The sequence below is a fragment of the Typopeltis vanoorti genome, chromosome 3, assembly GCF_054136105.1.
Source record: "Typopeltis vanoorti isolate ZY-2024b chromosome 3, IOZ_Tvanoo_1.0, whole genome shotgun sequence".
NCBI lineage: Eukaryota > Metazoa > Arthropoda > Arachnida > Uropygi > Thelyphonidae > Typopeltis > Typopeltis vanoorti.
The window spans coordinates 80,938,462-80,963,767 of record NC_143551.1 but is presented as its reverse complement, the minus strand read 5'-3'; the positions used below and the strand labels follow the sequence as shown (position 1 = coordinate 80,963,767).

General features: G+C 31.5%; 2 protein-coding genes across 2 annotated transcripts in view; both read right to left on the bottom strand.

The window, feature by feature from the left end:
* The window catches only part of LOC150108315 (uncharacterized), a 43,727-nt gene extending 42,088 nt beyond the window's left edge, over window positions 1-1,639 (bottom strand). The window contains exon 1 of the mRNA XM_090390444.1: window positions 1,624-1,639. Coding sequence (XP_090246570.1) covers window positions 1,624-1,639 — 16 coding nt within the window. The remainder of the gene's footprint in view (window positions 1-1,623) is intronic.
* Window positions 1,640-2,240: 601 nt separating this feature from the next.
* The window catches only part of LOC150108314 (uncharacterized), a 220,779-nt gene continuing 197,713 nt past the window's right edge, over window positions 2,241-25,306 (bottom strand). The window contains exons 34-38 of the mRNA XM_090390443.1: window positions 18,034-18,063; window positions 15,566-15,595; window positions 12,587-12,616; window positions 9,205-9,234; window positions 2,241-2,347 (exon numbers count right to left, since the gene is read on the bottom strand). Coding sequence (XP_090246569.1) covers window positions 2,241-2,347; window positions 9,205-9,234; window positions 12,587-12,616; window positions 15,566-15,595; window positions 18,034-18,063 — 227 coding nt within the window. The remainder of the gene's footprint in view (window positions 2,348-9,204; window positions 9,235-12,586; window positions 12,617-15,565; window positions 15,596-18,033; window positions 18,064-25,306) is intronic.

Here is a 25,306-nt window from a genome sequence, read left to right as displayed (position 1 = left end):
TTATAGTTGTTCGTTTTATGGTGGTTGGTTTGGATGTAATTATATTTTAAAGAAAACGTATTAATATAATTTTCCTTATCATTTTCTATATTGAAATAATTTTATAAGCATAAATAATGTTAATACAATGCGTTATTGAAGCATATAAATTATTATATTTAAGGAGATTAATTTTGTTATTGAAATTTACGAAATGATCTTCTTTGTAAATCGTGTGTTAAGGCTTAAGAATTGGGAGAAACTCACGTAAGAAACTAAATGGAGTGAAACAGAACTGAGGAAGGATCACATTCAGTTGCACTAAGTATATGTGAGTGAATTGTGTGAATTGTGAAGAAAAATTCACAAAAATTGTAAATTTTTCTTCACAATTTTACCATTGTAGCACATCCGTTGATCTGCGTAATTGAAATTAAATAGGTAATAAAAACATTTCACCCATAAGTTTCCTCTGCAACATCCGTGTAATCACTGAATACTGTTTACACACTGAACTGTTAAGAATAAACGGTTAACCATAAATTGTATATAACATGTAATATTATCTTATCTTTAATCGTTGGTGAGGGTGATATAGCTGTAATTGAAATAATGCATATTTATTACTCAGAGTATATAAAATAAAGAAATAAATAGAAATATTTTATTCTTTCCCTGTTGCGCGTTTGTGTGTCGCGTGAAGAAAGAAATATCCACCGGGGAGAGTGTGATATATCCAAAAATGATTAATTAAATGTATTAAAATTATGAGCTTCCATAGTTTAGATGATCAGGGTCGCGCCAACCCAAGGGTGCAGGGATACACCGCACCCGGGCAGCACCATTGATAGGGTGGCATTTTTATGTAGCTAATATATAATTTGGATTATACAATATACTATTAGGGGCGGCTGATAAAAGTTTGCACCTGGGCTGCAAATACCTTGACTAAATAGACCTGAGTTCTAATCCCTTCTATGACGTTGGTAGCTTTAAGAAATGTTTTCAATCAAATGGTGAGTTACAGGTGCAATAAGGTGCTGGAGTGTTTTCTTTCTGGAAACTAGTGTTTTTCGTTCCTCTAAACAGGAAAATCCACAAGTAGAACACAAGCGATATACAGACAACGGAAGTTCGCAAATAAGTATTACCAACCCCATTCCATCCGATTTGGTTACTTATACCTGCTCAGTGACGTGTGGGTAAGAATAAATCAGTAAGGATCAAAGATATTTAATTTGATATATGTGAAATACAACTACAAAAGGTTATAAATCAATAAACGTTTAGTACCGCTGGTGTTCTGCTTAAATTCAGAAAAATATTGATGGCGAGCAATCTGTCCCTGTTGTAATTTGTGAATGTTTTAGATAAAAAAAAGACATCATTATTCATCTAAAATTAAAGCTTCTGAATTCTCAGTATTCCATTAAAGCAAACCGTTATTTATAAGATTACTTTACTCGTCAATTCAGATATCGAAATTAAACTATTTAATTAAAATTCAGGAAATGAATTAGAACAAAATAAACCAAGACATAAATCTTGTTAAAATGCTCATAACAATGAATTACCAGTTTCATCTTTTCCTTGCACCAATATTGTATTCAATTATTCATTGTGTAATGACTTTAAACAAAATACCAAACTTTGCCACCATGACTGCATTTAGAAAGAGCATGAGTGTTATGATAGACTGCAGTAAACAGAAGTGAATTTTGTACAAAAGCATTTCTCTGATAATTTCGTACGTGGAAAGGTTTCTCTTGAAGAAATCTTCTACAGATTACTTTTAATCTGTAGTCTACAGACTACAGATTACTTCGAAATCAGTTATTGAATTATAATTCAATAACTGATTTCGAAGTTTGGAATAGTTTGATATCATGAAGAAAAATAAATATATACAAAAAAATTATTTCGTCATACCCACCAGAAGTACATACAGTTAAAATTAAATAAATCTATGCAAGTAAATATGCGCAAGAAAGAGGTAACAAAATGTACCTCTTATTTATTCTGTGATAAGATGAAACATAATTCATTATAAAGAAGGCTGCATATAATCAAACAGTGAATAACCACATAATGATGCACAATTTTGCTTATTTAAACAAAATTGAATTTTAGAGGCCGAGGTCATTTTATTCACAGGAAAATCAGACTGAAATATTTGTATAAACTTGAATAATTTCCTTACACTACATTATTATAATGGTTACTTCATTATTATTTTGGACACTTCATCGTTAAAATAGTTTTTATTTCTTAATGTATAATGACGTCATTATTAAAATAACTTCAAACAATATATCTAAATCATATGAAATTTGCTTACTTGTGGTTGTTGTTGGAGCAGCAGATCGGGCTGTAATATAATTAAATGAAAAACGTATTGAGATATTTTTTCCTATATAATTTAAATATACTGTAATTTTTCTATAAATGTGAGTTATTTTAATATGTCATTTTAAAATAATTAAACTATACCTTAAGACATTAATTAAGATATATCTTAAAACATGAAATTTTCTTACTTATAATTGTTCGTTTTATGGTGGTTGGTTGAGATGTAATTTAATTTTAAAGAAAATGTATTAAGATAATTTTCCATATCATTAGATATATTGAAATAATTTTGTAAGCATAAATAATGTTAACATAATGCGTTATTGAAGCATTGTTATGTCCCTATCTTACGATTTTGTTTGTCTTACAAACTGCCTTCGTCTATATTCTGCTAACTTCTACTTTCAAAACATCACCCAAATTTCTAATGATATCTGAATTATTGTTCCCCGTATTATCCCTAGTATTTGTATTTTAACTGCGCTCTTTGGTATATTTCGTTTAAGATATTTTATACATAAACAGAGAAAGGAACTCAAATATCTGAAAGTGTAACTATTGCAGTCGTAACACTATTTCTTGTTTCTCAACATTAATCCCCCGCGTGGTTAGGCTCGAATGTTTCTAAGCGGTGCATTGGGTTAGCAATATCAGACAACTCTTTTTATCATTTAAACAAAAGTTTATTATTTCTCTAAACATGGTACATATCAAAATACTCAACTAAATTACTTATATACTAAAATTAGCTTAATACAAGCAGTTGGGCTATGATTCGACAAAAGTTATTATGATCATGCCGCCACAATATTTGATACAAAACATGAATTCACTTAACATAAAATTTTTAGATCACCACACATTATTAGATTATTCAACTTCAACTACACTAACAAAATCATTAACTACTCTAGCACATACTTATGACACTTCCAATTCTCTGCACATCACACTAGGCATTCAAATTCCTCAGGCTACTTGATTACTCAATTCGCTCTAATCTAACTCAATATTACAACAGTATTACCATTTACTTCATTAACACACAACTATGTCTTTAACTTTCCTTTTACAATGTAGTAGGCACTCAAGATTCTTAGGATAATAAATTATTCACAAATTATCAACCTTAGCTAACTTACTTTTAACACTCTCTATCAAATTCTAAAGTCCTATTATAATTTCTCCCTAATCATCTTAACAGTTCCGTATTATGACAGTGGTACCTAATATAAACAACTTCTAGTCCACATAAGACAAAGTTCACAATACCTTTCTTTAGCTTCACTTACGGGCCTTTACCTTCTACTGAATGAACTTGCTTGCATAACTTCTTGCTATTCAGGGCTATATAAACATCTGCGCGGTCGGCTGTACTATCCAAAACGAGGACATGGATATTTTCACAGCTTCCTAAGACTCTATGGTATATTTCGCTTTCAACATAGGAATACGGGAATAACTTTCCCGCTCACCTTCGATTCCTTCTTGTGGCATGAGGATATAAGCCATATCTCCCCACTCATTAACACCGTGAAATCCACTAGAAACCAAAACTAAAACCACCGCGACGATCCAAACGTTTCTTCTCCTCTCGCAAAAAGGCAAAAAGGCCTCAAGCCTCCTTGACTGTCTAAACGTCTTCCACAAAACCCAAAAGAGCCTACTCCTCGATAAAAAAGCCAAAAGGGGGGGGGGGGAGGATACCAACCCTTTTATAGCTGCGCTCGTAACGGCGCCCTTTCTTACTTCTTTTTCCCATCTCCTGCTTGTTTTCCGTCTGTCTACCAATTGGGTAGCATTTGGAAGCCATCCGTCATTTGGTCGGCAACTCGTAAGGAAGTTTCTAATCGGGTATAGGCCCTAAGCGATATTCCGTTATTTCTCTTGTTAGCCTCTATCTTAACCCCTTTTTAAACCTTTTCTCATAATTCTACTTACTGCTTAATCTGTAGCCTCCTACATAGGGTATTTCATGACTCATTCTTTTATACTTATGCACTTAAATCTTTCATTCTTAATCGAGTTAATATATTAATTCTTAGTTAGTTACTTATTTAATACAAATTCCTTGTTTAGTCATAATACATCTTAATACATTCTTTTCTTTTGTTACCTTAACTAAACAATAGACCGTTACATTTTACTCAATTTATACTGGATGCAAGAATGTTATATTAATTAAATTATCCCTTTTACGCAGGGGTTTTTATTTATGTTATTTATTTTTTCATGTTACACCCTGATAACTGAGAATACTATATTCTAAAGATAACAGGTTTTTACACCTGTTATCTTAAAAGCATATAAATTATTATATTTAATGAGATTAATTTTGTTATTGAAATTTACCAAATGATCTTTGTAATTCGTGTGTTAAGGCTTAAGAGTTGGGAGAAACTCAAGTCAGAAACTAAATGGAGTGAAACAGAACTCAGGAAGGAACACACTCAGTTGCACTAAGCATATATGAGTGAATTGTGTGAATTGTGAAGAAAAATTCACAAAAATTGTGAATTGTTCTTCACAATTTTTACCATTGTTGCACATCCGTTGATCTGCGCACTGAAATAAAATAGGTAATAAAAACATTTCACTCATAAGCTTCCTCTGCAACATAGATGTAATCACTGAATATTGTTTACATACTGAACTGTTAAGAATACACTGTTAACCATAAATTGTATACAACACGTAATATTATCTTATCTTTAATCGTTGGTGTGGGTGACACGGCTGTAATTGAAATAAAGCATATTTATTACGCTGAGTATATAAAATAAAGAAATAAATAGAATTTTTTTAATCTTTCCCGTTGCGCGTTTGTGTGTCGGGTGAAGAAAGAAATATGCACTGGGGAGAGTGTGATGTATAGAAAAATTATTAATTAAATGTATTAAAATTAAGAGCTTCCATAGCTTAGATGATCAGGGTCGCGCCAACACGAGAGTGCAAGGGATGCACCGCACACGGGAAGCACCATTAATAGGGCGGCACTTTATGTAGCTAATATATAATTTGGATTATACAATGAAGTATTAGGAGCGGCCGATAAAAGTTTGCACCTGGGCAGCAAATCCCTTGACTGAATAGACCTGAGTTCTAATCCCTTCTATGATGTTAGTAGCTTTAAGAAGTGTTTTCAATCAAATGGTGAGTTACAGGTGCAATAAGGTGGTAGAGTGTTTTTTTCTGGAAACTAGTGTTTTTCGTTCCTCAAAACAGGAAAATCCACTAGTTGAACACAAACGATATACAGACGACGGAATTTCGGAAATAAGTATTACCAACCCTATTCCATCGGAATTGGTTACGAATACCTGCTCAATGACGTTTGGGTAAGAATAAATCAGGAAGGATCGAAGCTATTAATTTCATATATGTGAAATACAACTACAAAAGGTTATAAATCTCTAAAAGTTTAGTACAGCTGGTGTTCTGCTCGTAAATTCAGAAAAATATTGATGGCGAGCAATCTGCCCCTGTTGTTATTTGTGAATGCTTTAGATAAAAAAACAACAACGTTATTCATCTAAAATTAAAGCTTCTGATTTCTCAGAATTCCATTAAACCAAACCGTTATTTATAACATTACTTTACTCGACAATACAGATATCCAACTTAAACTATTTAATTAAAATTCAGGAAATGAATTAAAACAAAATAAACAAAGAAATAAATCTTGTTAAAATGTTCATAGCAATGAATTACCAGTTTCTTCTTTTACTTGCACCAATAATATATTCAATTATTCATTGTGTAATAACTTTAAACAAAATACCAATCTTTGCCACCATGACTGCATTTAGAAAGAGCAGGAGTGTTATGAGACTACTGTAAACAGAAGTGAATTCTGTGCAAAAGCATTTCTCTGAAAATTTCGTATGTGGAAAGGTTTACCTTGAAGAAATCTTCTACAGATTACTTTAATATACGTCAATAACTGATTTCGAAGTTTGGAATAGTTGGTTATCATAAAGAAAAATGAATATATACAAAAAATTATTTCGTCATATCCACCGGAAGTACATACATTTAAAATTAAATAAATCTATGCAAGGGAATATGCGAAAGAAAGAGGTAACAAAATGTACCTCTTATTTAATCTGAAATAAGATGAAACTTAATTCATTATAAAGAAGGCTGCATATGATCAAACAGTGAATAACCACATAATGATGCACAATTTTGCTTATTTAAAAAAATTGAATTTTAGCGGCCAAGGTCATTTTATTAACAGGAAAATCATACTGAAATATTTGTATAAACTTGAATAATTTCCTTACACTACATTATTATAATGATTACTTCATTATTAAATGGACATTTCATCGTTAAAATAGTTTTTATTTCTTGATCTATAATGACTTCATTATTAAAATAACATGAAACAATATATCTAAATCATATGAAATTATTTTACTTGAGGTTGTTGTGGGAGCAGCAGATCCGGCTGTAATATAATTAAATGAAAAACGTATTGAGATATTTTTTCCTATATAATTTAAATATACTGTAATTTTTCTATAAATGTGAGATATTTTAATATGTCATGTTAAAATAATTAAACTATATCTTAAAACATTAATTAAGATATATCTTAAAACATGAAAGTTTCTTACTTATAGTTGTTCGTTTTATGGTTTCGATGTAATTAAATTTTAAAGAAAACGTATTAAGATAATTTTCCTTATTATTTTCTATATTGAAATAATTTTATAGGCATAAATAATGTTAATACAATGCGTTATTGAAGCATATAAATTATTATTTAATGAGATTAATTTTGTTATTGAAATTTACGAAACGATCTTTCTAATTCGTGAATTAAGAATTAATATTTGGGAGAAACTCAGGTCAGAAACTAAGTGGAGTGAAACAGAACTGAGAAAGGAACACACTCAGTTGCACTAAGCATATATGAGTGAATTATGTGAATTGTGAAGAACAATTCACAAAAATTGTGAACTGTTCTTCAAATTTTTACCAATGTAGCACATCCGTTAATCTGGGCACTGAAATAAAATAGGTAATAAAAACATTTCACTCATAAGCTTCCTCTGCAACATAGATGTAATCACTGAATATTGTTTACATACTGAACTGTTAAGAATACACTGTTAACCATAAATTGTATATAACATGTAATATTATCTTATCTTTAATCGTTGGTGTGGGGGACATAGCTGTAATTGAAATAAAGCATATTTATTACTCAGAGTATATAAAATAAAGAAATAAATAGAATTTTTTTAATCTTTCCCCGTTGCGCGTTTGTGTGTCGGGTGAAGACAGAAATATCCACTGGGGAGAGTGTGATATATACAAAAATGATTAATTAAAAGTATTAAAATTATGAGCTTCCATAGCTTAGATGATCAGGGTCGCGCCAACCCGAGGGTGCAAGGGATGCACCGCACCCCTTATGCAAACTTTTATCGCATTTCATGTAGTTAATATATATTTTGGATTATTCAATGAAGTATTAGGGGCAGCCAATAAAAGTTTGCACATGGGCGACAAATACCCTTCACTGGATAGACCTGGGTTCTAATTCCTTCTATGACGTTAGTAGCTTTAAAAAGTGTTTTCAATCAAATGGTGAGTTACAGGTGCAATAAGGTGGTGGAGTGCTTTCTTTCTGGAAACCAGTGTTTTTCGTTCCTCAAAACAGGAAAATCCACTAGTAGAACACAAACGATATACAGACAACGGAAGGTTGGAAATAAGTATTACCAACCCTATTCCATCCGATTTGGTTACGAAAACCTGCTCAGTGACGTATGGGTAGGAGTTAATCAGTAATGATCGAAGCTATTAATTTCATATATGTGAAATACAACTACAAAAGGTTATAAATCCCCAAAAGTTTAGTACCGCTGGTGTTCTTCTGAAAAATTCAGAAAAATATTGATGGCAAGAAATCTGCCCCTGTTGTAATTTGTGAATGCTTTAGATAAAAAAAAACATCATTATTCTTCTAAAATTTAAGCTTCTGATTTCTCAGTATTCCATTAAAACAAATCGTTATTTTAACATTACTTTACTCGTCAATGCAGACATCGAAATTAAACTATTTAATTAAAATTCAGGAAATGAATTAAAACAAAATAAACAAAGAAATAAATCTTGTTAAAATGTTCATTACAATGAATTACCAGTTTCATCTTTTCCTTGCACCAATATTGTATTCTAATATTCATTGTGTAATGACTTTAAACAAAATACCAAACTTTGCCACCATGACTGCGTTTAGAAAGAGCATGAGTGTTCTGATAGACTGCAGTAAACAGAAGTAAATTCTGTGCAAAAGCATTTCTCTGTATATTTTTCGTATGTGGAAAGGTTTCTCTAGAAGTAATCTTCTACAGATTACTTTAATATACGTCAATAACTGATTTCGAAGTTTGGAATAGTTTGATATCATAAAGAAAAATGAATATATACAAAAAAATTATTTCTTCATATCCACCAGAAGTACATACAGCTAAAATTAAATAAATCTATGCAAGTGAATTTGCGCAAGAAAGAGGTAACAAAATGTACCTCTTATTTAATCTGAGATAAGATGAAACTTAATTCATTATAAAGAAGGCTGCATATGATCAAACAGTGAATAACCACATAATGATGCACAATTTTGCTTATTTAAACAAAATTGAATTTTAGAGGCCTAGGTCATATTATTAACAGGAAAATCATACTGAAATATTTGTGTAAACTTGAATAATTTCCTTACACTACATTATTATAATGATTACTTCATTATTAAATGGACACTTCATCGTTAAAATAGATTTTATTTCTTGATGTAGAATGACTTCATTATTAAAATAACTTGAAACTATATATCTAAATCATATGAAATTTGCTTACTTGAGGTTGTTGTGGGAGCAGCAGATCGGGCTGTAATATAATTAAATGAGAAATGTTTTGAGATATTTTTTTCCTATATAATTTAAATATACTGTAATTTTTCTATAAATGTGAGATATTTTATTATGCCATGTTAAAATAATTAAACTATATCTTAAAACATTAATTAAGATATATCTTAAAACATGAATGTTTCTAACTTATAGTTGTTCGTTTTATGGTGGTTGGTTTGGATGTAATTAAATTTAAAGAAAACGTATTAAGATAATTTTCCTTATTATTTTCTATATTGAAATAATTTTATAAGCATAAATAATGTTAATACAATGCATTATTGAAGCATAAAAATTATTATTTAATGAGATTAATTTTGTTATTGAAATTTCGAAATGATCTTCTTTGTAATTCGTGTGTTTAGGCTTAATAGTTGGCAGAAACTCACGTCAGAAACTAAATGGAGTGAAATAGAACTGAGGAAGGAACACACTTAGTGGCTCTAAGCATATATGAGTGAATTGTGAAGAACAATTTACAAATATTGTGAATTGTTCTTCACAATTTTTACCAATGTAGCACATCCGTTGATCTGGGCACTGAAATTAAATAGGTAATAAAAACATTTCACTCATAAGCTTCCTCTGCAACACCTGTGTAATCACTAAATTCTGTTTACACACTGAACTGTTAAGAATATACGGTTAACCATAAATTGTATATAACATATACAATTATGGTTAACCATACGTCATTTTGGTCAGCAACTCGTAACGAAGTTTCTATCCTGGTATAGGCCCTAAGCGATATTCCATTTCTCTTGTTAGCCTGTATCTTAATCCCTTTTTAAACCTTTTCTCAGAATTCTACTTAATGCTTAATCTGTAGTGTCTTACATAGAGTATTTCATGACTCATTCTTTTATACCTATGCACTTAACTCTTTCATTCTTCATCGCATTATTATATTAATTCTTAGTTAGCTACTTATTTAATACAAATTCCTTGTTTAGTCATAATACATCTTAATACATTCTTTTTTTTTGTTGTTACCTTAAGTAAACAATAGACCTTTACATTTTACTAAATTTATACTGGATGCAAGAATATTTTATTAATTAAATTATCCCTTTTATGCAGGGGTTTTTATTTATGTTATTTATTTTTTCATGTTACACCCTGATAACTGAGAATACTATATTCTTAAGATATCATGTGTCACAGCATATAAATTATTATATTTAATTAGATTAATTTTGTTATTGAAATTTACGAAATGATCTTCTTTGTAATTCGTGTGTTAAGGCTTAAGAGTTGGGAGAAACTCACGTCAGAAACTAAATGGAGTGAAACAGAACTGAGGAAGGAAAAAACTCAGTTGCACTAAGCATATATGAGTGAATTATGTGAATTGTGAAGAACAATTCACAAAAATTGTGAATTGTTCTTCACAATTTTTACCATTGTAGCACATCCGTTGATCTGCGCATTGAAATAAAATAGGTAATAAAAATATTTCACTCATAAGCTTCCTCTGCAACATAGGTGTAATCACTGAATATTGTTTACATACTGAACTGTTAAGAATAAACTGTTAACCATAAATTGTATAAAACACGTAATATTATCTTATCTTTAATCGTTGGTGTGGATGACACGGCTGTAATTGAAATAAAGCATATTTATTACGCTGAGTATATAAAATAAAGAAATAAATAGAATTTTTTTAATTTTTCCCGTTGCGCGTTTGTGTGTCGGGTGAAGAAAGAAATATGCACTGGGGAGAGTGTGATGTATAGAAAAATGATTAATTAAATGTATTAAAATTATGAGCTTCCATAGCTTAGATGATCAGGGTTGCGCCAACCCGAGAGTGCAAGGGATGCACCGCACAAGGGAAGCACCATTAATAGGGCGGCACTTTATATAGCTAATATATAATTTGGATTATACATTGAAGTATTAGGGGCGGCAGATAAAAGTTTTTACCTGGGCGTCAAATACCCTTAAATGAATAGACCTGAGTTCTAACCCTCTTCTATGACGTTAGTAGCTTTAAGAAGTGTTTTCAATCAAATGGTGAGTTACAGGTGCAATAAGGTGGTGGAGTGTTTTTTTTTTTTGGATTTTCCTGTTTTGATTTTCTGGATTTTCCTGTTTTGATTTTTTGGATTTTCCTGATTTCCCAAAACAGGAAAATCCACTAGTAGAACACAAGCGATATACAGACAACGGAATTTCGGAAATAAGTATTACCAACTCTATTCCATCCGATTTGGTTACGAATTCCTGCTCAGTGATGTAAGAATAAATGAGTAAGGATCGAAGCTATTAATTTCATATATGTGAAATACAACTACAAAAGGTTATAAATCTCTAAATGTTTAGTACCAATGGTGTTCTGCTCGTAAATTCAGAAAAATATTGAACGCAAGCAATCTGCCCTTGTTGTAATTTGTGAATGCTTTACATAAAACAAAAACGTCATTATTCTTCTAAAATTAAAGCTTCTGGTTTCTCAATATTCCATTAAAAGAAACCGTAATTTATAACATTACTTTTCTCTTCAATACAGATATCGAAATTAAACTATTTAATTAAAATTCAAAAAATGAATTAAAACAAAATAAACAAAGAAATAAATCTTGTTAAAATGTTCATAACAATGAATTACCAGTTTCCTCTTTTCCTTGCACCAAAATTGTATTCTAATATTCATTGTGTAATGACTTTAAACAAAATACCAAACTTTGCCACCATGACTGCATTTAGAAAGTGCATGAGTGTTATGATAGACTGCAGTAAACAGAAGTGAATTCAGTGCAAAAGCATTTCTCTGAAAATTTCGTATGTGGAAAGGTATCTGTTGAAGAAATCTTCTACAGATTACTTTAATAAACGTCAATAACTGATTTCGAAGTTTGGAATAGTTTAATATCATGAAGAAAAATGAATCTAAAAAAAAAATTATTTCTTCACATCCACCGGAAGTACATACAGTTAAAATTAAATAAATCTATGCAAGTGAATATGCGCAAGAAAGAGGTAACAATATGTACCTCTTATTTAATCTGAGATAAGATGAAACCTAATTCATTATAAAGAAGGCTGCATATGATCAAAAAGTGAATAACCACATAATGATGCACAATTTTGCTTATTTAAACAAAATTGAATTTTAGAGGCCAAGGTCATTTTATTAACAGGAAAATCATACTGAAATATTTGTATAAACTTGAATAATTTTCTTACACTACATTATTATAATGATTACTTCATTATAAAATGGACACTTCATCGTTAATATAATTTTTATTTCTTGATGTATAATGACTTCATTATTAAAATAACTTGAAACAATATATATAAAACATATGAAATTTTCTTACTTGTGGTTGTTGTGGGAGCAGCAGTTCGGGCTGTAATATAATTAAATGAAAAACGTATTGAGATATTTTTTTCCTATATAATTTAAATATACTGTAATTTTTCTATAAATGTCAGTTATTTTAATATGTCATTTTAAAATAATTAAACTGTTTCTTAAAACATTAATTAAGATATATCTTAAAACATGAAATTTTCTTACTTATAGTTGTTCGTTTTATGGTGGTTGGTTTGGAGGTAATTAAATTTTAAAGAAAACGTATTAAGATAATTTTCCATATCATTATCTATATTGAAATAATTTTATAAGCATAAATAATGTTAATACAATGCGTTATTGAAGCATATAAATTATTATATTTAATGAGATTAATTTAATTTAAAAAATTATATTTAATGAGAAAAATAGGGCCTGTGTAGCTCAGTGGATGTGGCGTTTGCACACCACCGCGCTAGGCCGCACGAAGGAAGTCTTGGTTTCGAGTCTAGTCGGCGACTAGAGGAAATTTTTCTAAGCCTTTTTTCGACCGGTTCCCGAGTTAGTCGATCTCTGGCACGAGCAAGCAGGTTTTTCCTCCCGGAAACTCGGGTTTTTCGTCCTGTAAACTCAAGAAAATCGACCGTAGAACCCACATTACTTCAGACATAAATATATTTTGTTAGGGTTAGAGACCACGAGATGGCGGCACATTTGAGCCGTCTCGCTTCACTGCGTACCGTTTAATTAGTGATAGCCTTGGGCCATCTGTCTCTGATTGGGTACCAGTGGAGATTGAACGGCCCACTCAGTCTCCAAAAGTTAGATAGGGCTAAATGGCCTCGCCTACTCCCGTATATACGGGAATAAAAAGGCGTTAGCTGATTTTTTTTTTTTTTTAATGAGATTAATTTTGTTATTGAAATTGACGAAATGAACTTATTTGTAATTCGTGTGTTAAAGCTTAAGAGTTTTGAGAAACTCACGTCAAAAACTAAATGGAGTGAAACAGAACTGGGGAAGGATCATACTCAGTTACACTAAGCATATATGAGTGAATTGTATGAATTGTGAAGAACATTTCACAAAAATTGTGAATTGTTCTTCACAATTTTTACCATTCTAACACATCCGTAGATCTGCGCACTGAAATAAAATAGGTAATAAACACAATTCACTCATAAGCTTCCTCTGCAACATCTGTGTAATCACTGAATACTGTTTACACACTGAACTGTTAAGAATAAACGGTTAACCATAAATTGAAAGTAACACGTAATATTACCTTATCTTTAATCGTTGGTGTTGGTGACATAGCTGTAACTGAAATAAAGCATATTTATTACGCAGAATACATAAAATAAAGAAATAAATAGAATTGTTTTAATCTTTCCCCGTTGCGCGTTTGTGTGTCGGGTGAAGAAAGAAATATGCAATGGGGAGAGTGTGATATATAGAAAAATGATTAATTAAATGAATTAAAATTATGAGCTTCCATAGCTTAGATGATCAGGGTCGCGCCAACCGTGCAAGGGATGCACCGCACCCGGGCAGAACCATTGATAGGGCGGCATTTTATGTAGCTAATATATAATTTGAATTATACAATGAAGTATTAGGTGCGTCCGTTAAAAGTTTGCATCTGGGCAGCAAATACCCTTGACTGGATAGACCTGGGTTCTAATCCCTTCTATGACGTTAGTAGCTTTAAGAAGTGTTTTCAATCAAATGGTGAGTTACAGGTACAATAAGGTGGTTGAGTGTTTTCTTTCAGGAAACTAGTGTTTTTCTTTCCTCAAAATAGGAAAATCCACTAGTAGAACACAAGCGATATACAGCAAAGGAAGTTCGGAAATAAGTATTACCAACCCTATTCCACCCGATTTGGTTATGAATACCTGCTCAGTGACGTGTGGGTAAGAATAAATCAGTAAGGATCAACGCTATTTAATTTCATATATGTGAAATAAAACTACAAAAGGTTATAAATCTCTAAAAGTTTAGTACCGCTGGTGTTCTGCTCGTAATTCAGAAAAATAATGATGGCGAGCAATCTGCGCCTGTTGTAATTTTAAATGCTTTAGATAAAAAAAACATCATTATTCATCTAAAATTAAAGCTTCTGAGTTTTCAGTATTCCATTTAAACAAACCGTTATTTATAACATTACTTTACTCATCAATACAGATATCGAAATTAAACTATTTAATTAAAATTAAAGAAATGAATTAAAACAAAATAAACAAAGAAATAAATCTTGTTAAAATGTTCATCACAATGAATTACCAGTTTCATCTTTTCCTTGCACCAATATTGTATTCTAATATTCATTGTGTAATGATTTTAAACAAAATACCAAACTTTGCCACCATGACTGCATTTAGAAAGTGCATGAGTGTTATGGTAGACTGCTGTAAACAGAAGTAAATTCTGTGCAAAAGCATTTCTCTGAAAATTTCGTATGTGGAAAGGTTTCTCTTGAAGTAATCTTCTACAGATTACTTTAATATACGTCAATAACTGATTTCGAAGTTTGGAATAGCTTGATGTCATAAAGAAAAATGAATATATACAAAAAAATTATTTCTCATATCCACCGGAAGTACATACAGTTAAAATTAAATAAATCTATGCAAGTGAATATGCACAAGAAAGATGTAACAAAATGTACCTCTTATTTAATCTGAGATAAGATGAAACTTAATTCATTATGAAGAAGGCTGCATATGATCAAAAAGTGAATGACCACATAATGATGATGCACAATTTTGCTTATTTAAACAAAATTGAATTTTAGCGGCCAAGGTCATTTTATTAACAGGAAAATCATACTGAAATATTTGTATAAACTTGAATAATTTTCTTACACTACATTATTATAATGATTACTTCATTATAAAATGGACAGTTCATCGTTAATATAATTTTTATTTCTTGATGTATAATGACTTCATTATTAAAATAACTTGAAACAATATATATAAAACATATGAAATTTTCTTACTTGTGGTTGTTGTGGGAGCAGCAGTTCGGGCTGTAATATAATTAAATGAAAAACGTATTGAGATATTTTTTTCCTATTTAATTTAAATATACTGTAATTTTTCTATAAATGTCAGTTATTTTAATATGTCATTTTAAAATAATTAAACTGTATCTTAAAACATTAATTAAGATATATCTTAAAAGATGAAATTTTCTTACTTATAGTTGTTCGTTTTATGGTGGTTGGTTTGGAGGTAATTAAATTTTAAAGAAAACGTATTAAGATAATTTTCCATATCATTATCTATATTGAAATAATTTTATAAGCATAAATAATGTTAATACAATGCGTTATTGAAGCATATAAATTATTATATTTAATGAGATTAATTTTGTTATTGAAATTTACGAAATGAACTTCTTTGTAATTCGTGTGTTAAAGCTTAAGAATTTTGAGAAACTCACGTCAAAAACTAAATGGAGTGAAACAGAACTGAGGAAGGATCATACTCAGTTACACTAAGCATATATGAGTGAATTGTATGAATTGTGAAGAACAATTCACAAAAATTGTGAATTGTTCTTCACAATTTTTACCATTCTAACACATCCGTAGATCTGCACACTGAAATAAAATAGGTAATAAACACAATTCACTCATAAGCTTCCTCTGCAACATCTGTGTGTGATCACTGAATACTGTTTACACACTGAACTGTTAAGAATAAACGGTTAAACATAAATTGTATATAACAGGTAATATTATCTTATCTTTAATCGTTGGTGTGGGTGACATAGCTGTAATTGAAATAAAGCATATTTATTATGCAGAGCATATAAAATAAAGAAATAAATAGAATTTTTTTAATCTTTCGCCGTTGCGTATTTGGTTGTCGGTTGTAGAAAGAAATATGCACTGGGGAGAGTGTGATGTATAAAAAATGATTAATTAAATGTATTAAAATTATGAGCTTCCATAGCGTAGATGATCAGGGTCGCGCCAACCGTGCAAGGGATGCACCGCACCCTGGCAGCACCATTGACAGGGCGGCATTTTATGTAGCTAATATATAATTTGGATTATACAAGGAAGTATTAGGGGCAGCCGATAAAAGATTGCACCTGGGCGGCAAATACCCTTGACTGGATAGACATGGGTTCTAATCCCTTCTATGACGTTAGTAGCCTTTAAGAAGTGTTTTCAATCAAATGGTGATTTACAGGTGCAATAAGGTGGTGGGGTGTTTTCTTTCTGGAAACTAGTGTTTTTCGTTCCTCAAAACAGGAAAATCCACTAGTAGAAGACAAGCGATATGAAGACAACGGAAGCTCGGAAATAAGTATTACCAACCCTATTCCATCCGATTTGGTTACGAATACCTGCTCAGTGACGTGTGGGTAAGAATAAATCAGTAAGGATCAAAGCTATTTAATTTCATATATGTGAAATACAAGTACAAATGTTTATAAATCTCTAAAAGTTTAGTACCGCTGGTGTTCTGCTCGTAAATTCAGAAAAATATTGATGGCGAGCAATCTGCCCCTGTTTTAATTTGTGAATGCTTTAGATAAAAAAAAAACATCATTATTCATCTAAAATTAAAGCTTCTGATTTCTCAGTATTCCATTAAAACGAACCGTTATTTATAACATTGCTTTACTCGTCAATACAGATATCGAAATTAAACTATTTAATTAAAATTAAAGAAATGAATTAAAACAAAATAAACAAAGAAATAAATCTTGTTAAAATGTTCATTACAATGAATTACCAGTTTCATCTTTTCCTTGCACCAATATTGTATTCTAATATTCATTGTGTAATGACTTTAAACAAAATACCAAACTTTGCCACCATGACTGCATTTAGAAAGCGCATGAGTGTTATGATAGACTGCATTAAACAGAAGTAATTTTTGTGCAAAAGCATTTCTCTGAAAATTTCGTATGTGGAATGGTTTCTCTTGAAGAAATCTTCTACAGATTACTTTAATATACGTCAATAACTAATTTCGAAGTTTGGAATAGTTTGATATCATGAAGAAAAATGAATATATACAAAAAAAATTATTTCGTCATATCCACCGGAAGTACATACAGTTAAAATTAAATAAATCTATGCAAGTGAATATGCGCAAGAAAGAGGTAACAAAATACCTCTTATTTAATCTGAGATAAGATGAAACTTAATTCATTATAAAGAAGGCTGCATATGATCAAACAGTGAATAACCACATAATGATGCACAATTTTGCTTATTTAAACAAAATTGAATTTTAGAGGCCAAGGTCATTTTATTAACAGGAAAATCATACTGAAATATTTGTATAAACTTAAATAATTTCCTTACACTACATTATTATAATGATTACTTCATTATTAAATGGACACTTCATCGTTAAAATAATTTTTATTTCTTGATGTATAATGACTTCATTATTAAAATAACTTGAAACTATATATATAAAACATATGAAATTTTCTTACTTGAGGTTGTTGTGGTAGCAGCAGATCGGGCTGTAATATAATTAAATAAAAAACGTATTGAGATATTTTTTCCTATATAATTTAAATATACTGTAATTTTTCTATAAATATGAGTTATTTTAATATGTCATTTTAAAATAATTAAACTTTATCTTAAAACATTAATTAAGATATATCTTAAAACAAAAGTTTCTTACTTATAGTTGTTCGTTTTATGGTGGTTGGTTTGGATGTAATTAAATTTTAAAGAAAACGTATTAAGATAATTTTCCTTATCATTTTCTATATTGAAATAATTTTATAAGCATAAATAATGTTAATTCAATGCGTTATTGAAGCATGTAAATTATTATATTTAATTAGATTAATTTTGTTATTGAAATTTACGAAATTCCCTTATTGTTTATCCGTGTTATCCATATTTGTTAGCTTAACAGCCATGAGAAACTCATGCTGGAAAGTCATGGATTGGAACAGCACTGAGGAAAGTTTAAAAATGATTACACTAAACATATAAGAGTAGAGTGATCAACTCGGTTCTTCGTAATTTTTACCATTATAGTATACATCCGTTAATCTCCGCACTGAAGTAAAATAGGTAATAAAATAAAATATCACTAATAACAAAATCTTCCTCTGTAACATATGTATATTCACTCAATACTGTTTACACCGAACTGCTAAAAATAAACGGCATATAATACGTAATATTATCTTATCTTTAGTCGTTGGTGTGGGTGACATAACTGTAATTGAAATAAATCGTATATATTACGCAGAGTGTATAAAATAAATAAATTAATAAATTATTTTTCTGACTATTTTTCCTACTTTCATTTAGGAATGCCCCCTTTTTAATGTCACTGGCTTTTTTACTTAAGAATTCTTAGGGCATTATAGATGTATTTTAGAGACAAATATATGGAAAGTAATAGAGGAAGAAAATTTGCACATGCCTTTTTTAGATGTTGTTGGCTTCTTCTTTCTGCGATATGCATACTTCTGCTGTTAGAATGTTAAAAAGGAAGGAGTTTTTGGAAAAAAATAAGGGGGGGGTGTTGAGGCACTGTGGGAGAATTAATTTGAAAAAACCGGTTTTTTGGGGGGAGGAGAGATGAAAGAGGGGTTGAAAATAAAAATTTGTTTTTTTAGAGGAAGGGTTTATGGGAAAAAAGGGGGTCGGGGAGAGGGTTAACGGGGTAAGAGCCATTTCGACCGTGCATCGTCGTCGGAAACTCGTGAGGGAATGGATGCTATGTCATTTCGGATTGGTGTTTTCTCCCTTTAAAGTGCTTGTGTTATCATCTATTGGTCGGAGGCCTAAGTAGGCAATATAACCGTAAAAAGAATAGTTTTTCAGAGGAGCAACATGGGAATTTTCCCAGAAATAATACCTAAATAATAAATAGATTTTTTTATCTTTCTTCCCTGCATATTCGTGTGTCATGTGGACACAGAAATGTGCAATGGGGAAAGAGTAATATATAGAATACAAATATGTTTAATTAAACGTACCAATATATTCAATTAAATGTATTAAAATTATGAGCTTCCATAGCTCAGATGATTTAAACTAGTCCTTTGGTTGGATAGGCCTGGGTTCAAATCTTCTATGAAGTGAGAAAGCTTTATGAGATGTTTTCAATCAAATGGTGAGTTAACGGCCCAATATGGAGGTGGAGCATTTTTTTTTTTTTTTTTTTTTTTTCCCAGGAAACTAGGGTTTTACATTCCTCAAATCAAGCAAACCCACTAGAAGTGCACACGTGATATACAGACATAGGACACTTCGGAAATCAGGATTACCCACCCTGATTCTGTCAGATTTGGTAACGCATACCTGCACCATGTGAGTAAGAATAAATCAGGGAGTAAGGATCAAAGCTATTTAATTTCATATATGTGAAATCCAACCACAAAGGCTATAAATTTGCTGATCTTTTATTACCTCTGGTGTTCTAAATTCGGAAAATAATTGTTAACCAGCAATCTCTGCTGTTGTAATTTAAAAATTCTTAAGATTAAAAATAAATAAAAAAAATTATTATTTATCTAAAATTTCTCACTTTAAGAATTTCGTTAGAAGAAACCATTATTTATAACTGCAGTGTAATTTTCAATGCAGACGTCAATATTAAATTACACTACTTCATTAAAATTGCTTGGGGCAAAGCTGTCTGCTATAAGGCGCGTCCCTAGGTGGTGGATTGGAGAGTGACCTTTATATATGAAGATTAGCTGCCATATAAGCTGGTAAACTTGACGAATAAGCAGTCCCGGACTAGCAGCGGTTGTCACTAACATGGCGTGGGAGATCAGTTGTGAAAACACTTGTCTCACTCAAAACCTTACATTAGCCAAGGACAGTACTACGTATTGGCGAATCAGTGACGCCAGAAAAGCACGCATATAAGATGGTGGTCTGGCAACATTATCAACAGAGAAGATGAGGAGGAAGAGTTAAACAAAGGACCAACTGTTTATCGTCTCCACTTAGCAGGAGGAAGACCCTCTACAAGGGCAACAGCTGGTGAACATAGACAAGTTAATGGTTATTGCGGTTGAAGAAGACAAGAGGAAACCACTTTCACTTTTAATCCCAAGTAAAGTATCACATGGAAGAATGTCTACGAATGATATGTGAACTGGCTTCTACGGAGCTGTTACAGCAACAAGTGTCGTGCCCTGTAGGAGAGATGACAAGGGCTCTCAGGTCGTCAGTACGCGAAATCTTTGTATAAACATAGCCACATCGAATGTACGTACCCTATTTCGAGCTGGAAAGCTGGAGAATTTGAAAAATGAAATAAGAAAAAATAAAATAAAATATTATATGAATAAGTGAGACAAGATGGAAAGATGAAGGAGAGTTTCAGAGCGATGAATACAGAGTAATTCCTACAGGCAGCGAAAATGGACAGAGTGGGCTAGCATTTCTAATGGATTACCAGGCAACCAAAGCACTGATGGAAGTAGAGGTAATCAGTAAAAGGTGCATGATGGCAAGATTATCAGCCAAACCAGTGGATATGATAGTAATACATGTATATATCCCAACATCGGGATATAATAAAGATGAAGCGAAAGAAATCTTCAAACAAATCGAAGGACTATCGGGAAAGACGAAAACAAAAGAATGCGTAGTGACAATGTAGTCTGAAATGGAATGTATGCTGGAATACCACAGTTGGAAAACACAAAACACTTGACATCAGTGAAAAGTTTGGCCTTAGAACAAGAAACGAAAGAGCACAAAGACTAATAGACTGCTGTAAACAAGAAAACCTTATGATCGCTAACACCAGGTTTGAAACCCCAGAAGGAGAAGATATAGTTGGAGGAGTCCAGGGGAACAGAGAAGATTTCAAATCGATTGCATCATTGTAAAACAGCGGAACTGGAACCAAGTTAATAAAGCTATAATATAGGATCTGATCACAACCTAGTAATGATGAAAATCCAACCAAAATGGAAAATCCATAAAAAAAGCCCAAAGCTAGAGAAATGGAATGTGCAAATTTTAAAAGAAAAGGAAATGAAACAACTATTCAGAGATTAGACCAACAAACAGATAAACAAACTTAAAGAAGAAAAAGAACTGAGAGCCATAGATTTCCACACACTCTGGAAAGACTTTAAAACAATAAATAAATGGAGCAGCAGAAGAATGCATAGGAATAAAAACACAAGAACAAAAAAAGCCATGGATAATACTGAAATATTAAGCAAAATGGAAAAATATGAACAGAACAACAGGTGATGCATAAAGAATTTAAACATGAAGTGGACAGAAAATGCAGAAAACCTAAAGAAAACTGATGGAATCGACAATATAGAAATTAGGAAGTGATATAACCTAGAGGAAGATAAAGAATATTACAGACAAACACAGAAGTATAACCATTTTTGTGCTAAATAAAAATACAGGGGAAACCCAATAACAGATCATGAGAAAAAGAAGAAAGGTAGCAAGAATATGTACAAGAACTGTATAAAGAAACAAAACAACTCCTGCAATTGCCAGAAAGAAAGATAAAATCATAAATAATATAATGCAAATTACTCGTGACGAATTCGACAATACATTCACAACTATCGCAACCACTAAGGCACCAGGCATAGATAGAATACCAATCGAACTAATTCACGAAGCAAGTAAACAAGTAAAGGACAAGGTATACCAACTGATCGCTGATATTTTTGAAAAAGGAATATGGCCAAAAGACTTTTTACGCTCTATGATGGTACATTTGGTACTATCACTGCAGAACAATAAGCTTAGTAAGTCATACGTCACAAATACTCCTAAAAATAATAAAAGACCGACTGTAATCAAAATCAGAAAACTGTCTTGAAGAAAACCAAATTGGTTTCAGAAAAGAACGAGGAACGAACCGGGGGCGCAATTATTTTGGCACTAAGGCATCTCAATGAACGTATGACAGAACAAGAATGATACCTGTTATATGCTTTATACACTACGAAAAAGCATTTAGCATGGTCTCATGGCATAAACTTTGGCATAAAGTCTCATGGTCTCATGGCATAAACTCTCATGGCATAAACATTGCTGAGGGAGATAGGAATGGAAGAACTAGATCAACTTTATTATTTGTTCTTCTATTCCTATCTCCCTCAGCAATGGGAAGAGTTTATGCCATGAGACCATGCCAAATGCTTTTTCTTAGTGTATAAAGCATATACACAGATATCATTCTTGTTCTCTCATAGTTCACTGAGATGCCTTAATTCCAGAATTGCGTCCCGGTTCCTTCCTCGTTCTTTTAATAAAGTTGATCTAGCAGCTGTATAAACACCAAAATGCAGTGGTGGTGTCTCTAAAAGAGGGACGGTCAGAACCAGCTGAATTTGAGAGAGGTGTAACACAAGGATTACTCTCCCCATTCCTTTTTAACATTATTGCAGACAAAATGATGAGGAAAGCTTTAAATAAAGAGTACGAAATTGTGATAAAAGACAAAAGATTAAATGTTATTAAATTTGAAGAGGATCAAGCAATATTAACAGGCTGATCTAAGGTAGTGGAGAAAATGATGAAAGGAATAAATAACAAGACATCCGAATATGGCATGAGAATAAACCTCGCGAAAAACAAAGTCAATGATGATAGGAAAGAAACCCCATACTGTGAACATCAGAATAGAAGATAAACCCATTAAATAAGTAACTTCCTTTCAATACTCGAGACAATTGATCATATAAGATGCAATTTGCACAAAAGTAGTGAAATCAAGAATTTCAGATATAAAAAAAAAAAAGCATTTTACGATAAATATCACATACTCACATCAAAGCAAATTGATATCGAACTAAAACAAAAGACTGGTAAAGTTGTTTAGCTTTGTCTAACTAGTCGCATTATAAGCCTCTGAAACCTGGACACTGCTTAAACAAGATCACAAATACTTTGAGTCCTTCAAGATGTGGTGCTGGAGACGACTAATGAAAGTGAGTTGGAAAGAAAAGAAAAGCAACGACAAAGTTCTCAAAGCAGTTGGAGAAGAAAGAATTATATTAGAGACCATAAAGAAGAGGCAACTCAAATGGATAGGAAACCTACAAAGGCAAAACAATTTCCTCAAAACAGTAATAGCATGGAAAATCCTGGGTAAAAGAACGAGGGTAAGACTCAGAGTGAACTTCATCAAACAACTGTGAAGATTCGAAAATGAGAAGGTATGAAGAAAAGAATAGAATCGCAAGAACAACGAGAATATCGAAAACAGGAGAAACAAAATAACTAACAGTGTGCTACGGCTAACCAGTCTATGGACTGAAAGACCACATGATGAATTAAAATGATAGAAGTACGTTAAAAAATTAAAATTATTCATATACATTTTTTTTTACAATACAAAGTTTATTATTCTCATCACGTATACATGATATTTATAAATATACATTTGAAGTATTACTATCATATTTCCTGTTGGTTTTTACATTTATTTTTTGGCTGATTATTATGTTATAGAGAAATAAAAATATTTTCCTTACATGTATATAGAAAGAAAGTAAAATATATTATCAGATAGTTTTCGTATACTTTATAATTAAAAAAAAGTTAGTGAGTTTTTACAATTTTGTGTGTGTGTGTGTGTGTGTGTGTGTGTGTGTGTGTGTGTGTGTGTGTGTGTGTGTGTGTGTGTGTGTGTGTGTGTGTGTGTGTGTGTGTGTGTGTGTGTGTGTGTGTGTGCGTGCGTGCGTGCGTGTAACTAGAAAATTGAATTACCTCAATACAGTCACTGCAAACTCCAGTGACTGTATATCTATGAGAGCTCACAGAACATGATCATGTACTTGTTAATATATTAGAATTATAATTGGACATGGGTATGTTAGTTATAGTGATCGCTCATAGTATTACGATTGAAATAAAGGTGAACGTTATGTAGTCCCATGAAGTAGTCTCTCAATACCTTTCTGACAGCATACTGAGGTTATTGATTTGATTTCATGTGATAGTTTACTGCAGCTGCTTGTTGCTAGGTGTTCAAAGGATTTATGAAAGATTTTGTTGTTTGCCTTGGTACTACCAGCAAGTTCCGGCCACAGCGCAAACCATAGTCTACATTATATACTGAAAAACTTACAACGTTCTCTCTTACGTATAATATACAGCCATAGCGATAGGGTTTCTGGAATGGCAAATAGTTCGTTGGTTGAATGTGAGAAGTCAGTAATGGCTATAGCTCTAATTATTCTTTTTTGTATTTATATCAATGAAATTAGATTGTTGTAATCTCCACCCCAAAAGGTGATACCATATTGCAGTGAAGAATTTACCCCATAAGCATCTTAAGAATATTGCATTTTTTCACAAATATATTCTGTCAATTACGAACCACAACTTATTTATTACAAATGCGATGTGGGAATTCCATTTCAGATTGTTATCGATGTGGAGACCCAAATACTTGACTGTTTTTTTGTTTTTTTTTTACTACGCTACAGTTGCAGTTTTGGCTATCACTACATTTAATTTCATGCCATTTTATGGTTATATTGTGATCTAGCTTATCTGTTAACGTGAAGTAAATATATTTCGTTTTTTCGGTATTATTTCAAGACCATTGCTAGATCCTCAAAGGTGATTTCAGTGTATACTAATGCCGTCTCGTCAGCGAACGATACCATTTTGCCAAAAATTTTGTATTTACACAGATAATAATATGCATCAAAAATAGCATGGGCCCTAGCACCGAACCTTGTGGGACTCCGTATTTTATTATTTTTGTTGCGCTATTGAATGTGC